Source organism: Rhea americana, unplaced genomic scaffold, assembly GCF_003343005.1.
Source record: "Rhea americana isolate MKP2758 unplaced genomic scaffold, rheAme1 scaffold_10, whole genome shotgun sequence".
In the NCBI taxonomy this organism is placed as follows: Eukaryota; Metazoa; Chordata; class Aves; order Rheiformes; family Rheidae; genus Rhea; species Rhea americana.
Genome location: NW_028185039.1, coordinates 2,461,769 through 2,469,718, shown reverse-complemented (window position 1 = coordinate 2,469,718; position 7,950 = coordinate 2,461,769). Strand labels below are relative to the sequence as shown.

The following is a 7,950-nucleotide window of genomic DNA, read 5'->3' as shown; positions in this document are numbered from 1 at the left end:
GGCTCCGGCCCCGCGTGGGGCCGCCCGGCTGCTTCGCGGCGGCGGTGGGGGCTCCTGTGAGGGCGGGCGGCGGCGGTCGCGCCTTTCTGCGGGGCGTCCCGGGCCTCCCCCTCGCCCCCACGGAGGAGGGAGCTCTGCCTGCTCCCCCCCGCCGCCTTCCCGCCTCCGCAGCCGGCCCCCGCGGCCCTGCCGGGGATCGGCTCCTGCGGGACCGCGGAGCCGGCGGGGGGCGCGCCCGGAAAGCGGGGAAAACCGGCGGCCGTTGGGTCAAGCACCGGCCTCTCCTTGGCGCTCGGAGCTGTTTGAATCCGCGCTGTTGGCGCGGGAGGGTGAGGGAGGAAAAATCTCCGCTGTGGGTGTCCGCTGCGGGGCCGCTCCTGGCCCGCCGCCCGGCGGCGCTTCCCTGTGGGGGAGCAGCTGTAACCCGCCGCTCGTCACCGGGTTTTGAAATAACTGCGAAGTGTGTCAGTCGTGCTTCTGCTTGCTGCGGCTGCTTAGCTGTAGTGCGGCGTTAACGCTTCATAGCCGAACTTGTGACTGCGCTGGTGCAGAGCAACTGCCGGGACTAGAGGCTTCTCCCTGCCCCCAAGCCCCCCCGGGTGTCCCCTCAGGTCGGCTTGTATCTGTGAGCTGCTTCCATGGGGAGGACTTACAGAAAAGACACTTTTTTTTTTTTTTTGGTTTTGTTTGCTGTAGAATAGGACAGCTTCAGCCCTGCCTGTGACTGTCTTTTCTTAGTTTTACTACAAAAYAGCATTACAGTATTTTAGTCTTGCCATTATTTGCAGATTACAGACCTACTTTATTGGTGTTGTGGTCCAGCTTGGTTTCCCCTCTCTAACTCTGAGGGTTAGAAGCAGCTGATGCGTTGTGAAACTGCTTGAAGGCAGCACCWAGTCTTCTGTGACAGACAGTCTGAGAAGTGCCGTGCCATGCCATGTATTTTTAAAGAAAAAAAGAAGAATTGTGTCTGTCTCCATGCATACACAAAATATATTAAAAAAGGCAAAACAGAACTTCTACATTTTTTTTCAAGGGGGGAACCCCACACTGCTTAACATATATATAGGAAAGGAAAATCTTAGCTAGCAGATTCCTGGATGAGTGTCTCCACAATACATAGAGTTCCCCTGCCTGGTCCTCTGTTTTTCAAATTAACATTTCACAAACAGGAAGTGGAATCTTTTCAGGATTGATTATTTTTATATTTTCTATCTTAGTGCTGTCTAATTAACCCTTAAAGGTTAATGCTTCTATTGAATTTCCAAGTTGGTCTTAACATCCAGTCTCTTCCCTGACCTGTAGGGTTGTATTAATATCGGTTGATTGCGTAATAATATTATAAATGTTAGATTTCACTTTTAAGTGATCTGCATAGAGGGCTTTATTTACAAGCTTAGAAATCAAGGCATATTTTACACTTGTATATTAGCAAGTCTTGCAGAGACATCCTGAAAGCTGAGCTGTTTCACGGACTTGTGATTTGGTGATTGTAAGAGTTGTGGACTTCTCGCGTATTTGGGTGCAGGAAGCTAGAAGTCTTCCAAAGGGCAGGAGATGGGGGGGTCTTTTTAAGTTAGGCTGTAAATATTGAAGTTGTTTTACTAGCTGTCTGAAGCATACGTTTTTAGGATTGAAAGAGATTTAGTGTCTTGYGTTTATTATCTTTCAGAAAGCTTAGAGTTAAAATACAGACGTGACATGTAAACATGCGTGCAGGAGCGAATCGCTTAGACTTGCCTGCTCTGTGGCAGGCAACTGAGGGGTTAAACGAGCTGTGGGCTGGCTGCGGTAGCCGCGTCCAGTCAGTTCAAACTGTGCCTCTGACTGACAACAGAAGCTCCGAGAGGCTGGATCAGCTCGGGCTGATCCTCCGGGCTTTGTTGCGCCGGGGAAGCCATTTTGGGATCCTGCGGAGCGGAGAGGGGCGGAGCGGGGCGCGCCGCCGCCGCGGGAGCCGCCGCCGCCCGCCGCCGCCCCGGGCCTGGGACTCGCACGGCGCCGCGCCTCGCGAGGAGACACCGGTTTGATACCAAATGCTCGCTGATGTTTGGTGTGCAGCTGTGACTGACCCGGCCGGCTACCTGGGCAAGCTCGTTTCGAAACTCTCTCTCTCTATATATATATATATTTTTCCTTTAACAGCTTAATCTGATGAAGGGAGGTTGTAAACAAAGCGTTGAACCTCTCTAAATGTGGCGGCCTGGTGGTCCTCGTGCGCTAAATCGCGGGAGATCTTTAATTGCAAGATAATCTGCAGGTTCCTAGTTCATAAAATGACTCAGTGTGTTGCCATGCAGTGTTTCAGGTGCTGTGTGTATAAACAGTGGACAGACATGTTTATTGTTTCACCATAGCTGCATGTATAGCTAGTTTATGTTTAGCTTCCTTTCTAAAAAGAAATCTGCTCGAAGTGGCACTTAATGTGAATGTGACGTTTTAGTGAAGAACCTTTTTTTAAGTAGCAGTACTGTTTGGCACCTGTGTCTTGAGGGTCTTTGCAGTAATATTCAATGGTAACATCTAGGTTAAAATGTGTATTTGGTTACTTGAATTTGTCTTTAAAAGAATACTGATTTTACTTTAAAGTATGTTTGTTTTTTTTTAAAAAATATCAATTTACCTTGGAGCTCTTTGCTCTTCAGCCTGTTTAAACTTGTAGTTATTTGGGTATGTGGAAACAAACTTCATGGAGTATATTTACATAAGAACTTAATCTGGCTGTTTTTTTTTCCCAAAAAGTATTTTAATGGTTATTCTGAATAATAGGAAATTTTGAAGTTACAGGTGAAAATAGCTTGCTCTCAGGAATGAATGGGGCTTCATGCTCTACTTTCATTGCTATTAATAACTTGTTCAAAAGTCTGTTTAGTCTTTGTGGCATTAATATGCTAAATCATGATGACTTAACTAAGTTCACTTCCTTAAGAAGATAAGGATAGAATAGATTCTGAATGAAGTAGTACCATCAACCTCTCTTCAAGATTTTTAAACTTCTTGCTTGTTAACCCTTATAATCTAAAAAGACATACTTTCTTGCCATTTTTTTTCATTCGTAACTTGTCATAAAGCCATACTAGTTTGCCATGTGCAGCTGACTTATATAATACTTGTCCAAGGGGAGGAAAAAAAAATTAAAGCCAGGTTTACTTCCGTTTTGCCATCTGTGAGTTTCAGCATGGTTCAGTAATTACAATTGTATTCTGAGACCTGGGAAATTTGGTTTTAATTTTCTGCTTGATAGTAGACTCCATGGTGTATATTTCTACTCTGCCAGGTTTCAGTTTTGTAAAATGACAATGTTACCTCTGCCAGGTTTCAGTTTTGTAAAATGACAATGTTGCCACTTCCTTTGTCGCAAGGATGTTCGCAAGGAAGTACCTGGATAGTGTGTTGGAGTTATATTTATTTAGCTAAGATAAGCCCTGAGTGAAGTTCACACTTGTCCTTGCCATGTGGTATTTGTAGTGTATGTACAAAGTATATTGGGTATTGCTCTCCCCTTGTGACACTATCAGAACATACCATTGATGCTTATGCAGCATCAGTGAAGCTTACTGCRGTGGTACCAAGGTTTCACTGAGGCTGTCCAATTCTGAAAATGGTCAGATACATACTTCTTTTACAGGTAAATAGGCTTGTGGGGCAGTGGYATGGCCTTGGGTCACTCTGCTCCATATTTCACTTCCTCTGAAGATAGCTCGGGCTCTGTGCAAAGGTAAACTCTACTGCACTGATTTATAGAGTCCCTGTGCTTCCTTGTATTTTGACCAGCTCAGAATTTGTCTCTTCTCCTGCCCTTTTATTCTGCACATTTAATATAACATTGATAGAGTTGATTTGCCGGGGAGAAATGATGCTCTTACAAGATAGTCATTGTCTCCTTCTCAAGAAAGAGTAACTAACCCAACTGTGTCCTCTGTAGGAACGTGGAAGTTAGCGCTATCATCTGCCATTGCACCTTAGCTTACAAGCTATCTAAGGTCTGCTTACATTCTGCTGAAATTTATGCTTCTCAATTGCTTTTAAGTTCTCAAACATATTCTTACAGTATTTTTTTTTAAAAAGCAACTACATACTGAGTTCTTTCCCTATATATGTCCCTCTCACTTTGAAATAAATGTTTTGTGGGCTTCCTGAAGAAGGAGAGATGTTTAAAGTTTGAGTCAAGTAATATTTGCAACAAAGCTGTTAATAAAAGCCTGYATTAATCTGAGGCTGGGCAGTCTTTGGTACCTAAATTTGAAGTCTAGTGGGCCCCAAAAAGAATTGAAACTAGAACTGGGTATTATGTCTGCCTCTCTGGTCCCCTGCCAAGTTTTGTGGGTTTTCTACTGCATTTGTGTATGAAAGTTTCATAAACGAGAGGAATTCATGGGTTATATGAGCAGTAGAGTGCTGTYAAACGTGAGTGAACAAACTAGAGAGACTTGTTGCTCTCCACCCACCCCTGATCTGTTCTATAGTTTAAGGTCATGATTGTAATAATATGTGGAATATTTCTAAATAAAGTGGATCACTCATTTGTTGCATGTTTTTTGTTTTAAAWAAATGGACACCTAAAGTCAAGCTGTTGAACTAGTAGTAAGGTTTAAAAAAATAGTTCTATAGCAAATTTCAGGTRTCTGATTTTTGAAAATCATGGTTACTATCTTTATGAAGATTAGCTGACAGAAGYAGTTTTATTTTAAAGCTCTGTTTGGCATTTTAAAGAATAAAAATATTTCCTTTTTGTTTGACTGGTACTCTAAAATGTATCAAATCAAGCCCCTAAACAGCCCACAAGCAGAAATCACGCTATCATTTAGGTACTGAATCTCTTTTCACTACTAGAGGTCCTGGTGTTCTGATTATCAAAGATTACTAGACCTAGATATAAATACATTCAAGGCTTTTCAGTTAGCAATGCTACYGAGTTCATATTTTAAAACTAACTTGATGATGCGTTTTCAACTTTATCAAGTAAGGAAAATAAATTTTAACATTTAGTTCCTTCAGAAATCAAGAAGSGGAAAACTGATGGGGAAGAAGGAAGACTAGGAAAGAAACTGAGCTGGTGTGTTATTTTTCAAAGTCTGTCTTTGCCCTGTCCATCTGTGTAGCAGAGACTTGAGGAGGAGTYGGGTAGCAGTAGAAAGCTCTCCTTTGTAGCCTAACTTTCCATGTGGGAAAATGTTGCTGAGTGTCAAAAGCATGACATGAGCTGCTGAACAGCYAGGTCCTTAATCTGTAAATGAAACTGAAACTAGATCTGTAGATGAAATTGTGTTAAGCAGTCATACCCTTTAGTTCAATTTCTGCTCCAGTGGAAACTGAACAGAGGTATTCCTAGCCTGTGATTTCAAAATCTTACAAAAAGATAGACTAATTTAAACAGGTCAACCTTAATCATAATTTTAAACTTCAGTGGGCATGTGCCTATGACAAATCTTTCTTTAAAAGTTCTGATGTTACTAATATCCCTCATCCTGAAATTCAGTGTATTCCCATCGTTGTTATTTGGGAAATCTTTACTCACTGTTTTCCACTTATTTTCTGAAATGAACTTTTATTTGTTGCTAGAGTATGACTGTAGTTGTTGCTCATTCTAGCTGTATTTGCTGCTTATTCTAGCAAAAGAATTGGAYCACTTTGCTAATATTTCTGCACTATTGATTTCTTCAAGTTTCTTCCAAAGAAACAACAAATCTGCTATRTGAACCTGCAAAACAGAAGGGCTCTGAAACGGGTGAAGCAAACTTAGAAAAGGCATTTCCATTAAGTGATATTTCTTTAGTCTTCAAAAACTAATATGTAAATAGCAGAAATGAGAGCCCTYATTTCTTATTACTCTCCCAAATGCATGGGAGGTGCTTGCATTCAAAGAGATAGGCCTGTAAGTTTGTTTAAAAACAAGAATGAAACACACAGTTTTAAGTAGTAACTGAGATGTCGTCCTCCATACTAACATCAGAATTTGGAGACAAGTGTACTGACAGAGTATTTTAGTGTTACGTGCAGAGATTTCTTTTTGAAATGGCATTACCTGTACCTGTGCTTCTTGTCACTTTTATTTTTGTATTGGTAGCTATCCAACTGAAAACTCCTATTGATGCACAGCAAAGTGCATCCCAAAATGAGATACTTGTTGTGATTTGGTTGTAAGAATTAAATTTTACCCAGACCCAGAGATGAGATGCCTAAACTAAAATAAAAGCATCAACACAAYTGTGTGGATTACTTAAGTACGTTAATATACTAGGTACTGCTGCTGAAACAGGAGCCATGGATGATCTGAAAATAGCCAGAATTTAGCTTTGTTAACCATGCAAATCCAGAACACTGAAAATTCCTATTTGTTAACCATGAAGAGTCTACTATCAAAGAATCTTTCTGGAAAAGCAAAATTTCTTTCTTGTGGCTAATCTAATGCAGGTTTTCTTTCAAAGATTTTGTGCTTTGAAAACTTGCATAATGCTCCAGATAGTCACCCATATGGTTTCATAAACTCCTTGATAAGGCAACATCTTTATTTATTTTTTTTAAAAAACTTTCTTTCTAAAGCTATAATACCTTTCAAAGAGTCAAAAAAAAAAAATGCAAAACTTTAAGAAGTGAATGACACTTTGGAAAATGCACCTAATTCAAGCCATGTGAGTCATTTTGAAGTTGGCTTTTCTGTTTGGGTGTGTATTCTGTGCTTCTGTGACCAAATTAAAATGCAATATTCGGTACCAGTTAATTTAATGTGAAATGCAGGAAGTCTCCTTGCTGCTTAGTGGGCAGTGTCCAAAGATTATAAAAGATTTGCCTATATGTAAACTTTTAAGTTTCAGATRTTAGGCATTATAAGTGCATAAAGCAGTCTGTGCTAGTTACAGCACTGATAGTTCTTTGAAGCAAAACTCACCATCTAYAAAGACTTCTGAAAACATGGCTAAGTGTTTTTAAGTTTTTATACTTAACTTTTTAGGAGGACAGCACAACTTGATTCATATGGAAGCATAGTTCAGTAGTGATAAGAGCTTGGCATATCTCACAGTGTTGTTCCAGAGAACTCCGGAATTGCTGAAAATAGAGTAGCTTTTTTTTTTTTTTTCCTAATTGCACTCCAAAATAAAAGGTTGAGCTTTGTGCAGTAATAAGGGTTACCCAACAGAAGCATTAATGTTGCTACAGTACTGAGAGCTCAATGTTTCTTGTAACAGTAGCTTTTGCTATTGTAGTACTTCATAACACAGGCTGAATGATGCAAGGGCTCTTACCTTGACTTCAGACATTTTTAAATCATTGTATTACTTTATTTTCACCTTTTACAGTATGATTTGAAACAGTCAACATGGACTTTTCACGCCTACACACGTACACCCCTCCCCAATGTGTGCCAGAGAACACTGGCTATACATATGCACTCAGGTGAGAACTTTTTTTTTCTTGTAGAGAAACTATATGTTCTCTGAGTGTTGTTAATTCTGGAGAGTTTAGCTTTTATGGTAAGTAATTCTTTAAAAAAGTATGCTTCATCTAGTCTGTTTTTGAAAATAACTGCTGTGTCCTAAATGGAGAAAAGAATACATTCTGAACTAACAGGACAATGACTAAGACTCAGTGTTTATTAGTTGTTATAAACAAACTAGTCTCCGCCTAGTTACAGTTGGCATTTTTTTTTCTATGAATGTGTCATCAAAATTCTTAAATGCTTTCTCTTCTGTCTTGTAAATTTTGTGTGTTAATTTTACTCTGGTAACTTGGCACCCCTTTTTACTTAAAACATTGATTAATATGCACTTGTTACTGCTAGTGTGGGATTTGGCTGGAAGTAAGTTATTGATCATTTTCTAGCAGAAATGTGAATATAAAATTTGAATTGTAATGAGCTCTTTTCTTGTTTAAACTAGTGACTACTGGTCTCTTTCAGAAAGATACTACTTCAGTTTTCTAAAAATGACTTTAGAGTATTTGCTAGCTTTG

At 40.2% G+C, this 7,950-nt stretch overlaps 1 protein-coding gene across 9 annotated transcripts in view; it reads left to right on the top strand.

Moving 5' to 3' along the window:
• The window catches only part of SUN1 (Sad1 and UNC84 domain containing 1), a 35,166-nt gene that overhangs the window by 3,575 nt on the left and 23,641 nt on the right, over positions 1–7,950 (top strand). For 5 of the 9 annotated variants that reach the window (XM_085301511.1, XM_085301546.1, XM_085301529.1 and 2 more), the window contains exons 1-3: positions 2,101–3,277; positions 3,316–3,718; positions 7,299–7,395. In XM_085301511.1, coding sequence (XP_085157637.1) covers positions 7,319–7,395 — 77 coding nt within the window. In that variant the 5' untranslated portion in view covers positions 2,101–3,277; positions 3,316–3,718; positions 7,299–7,318. The other 4 variants (XM_085301496.1, XM_085301503.1, XM_085301536.1 and 1 more) reach the window with 3 other exon arrangements.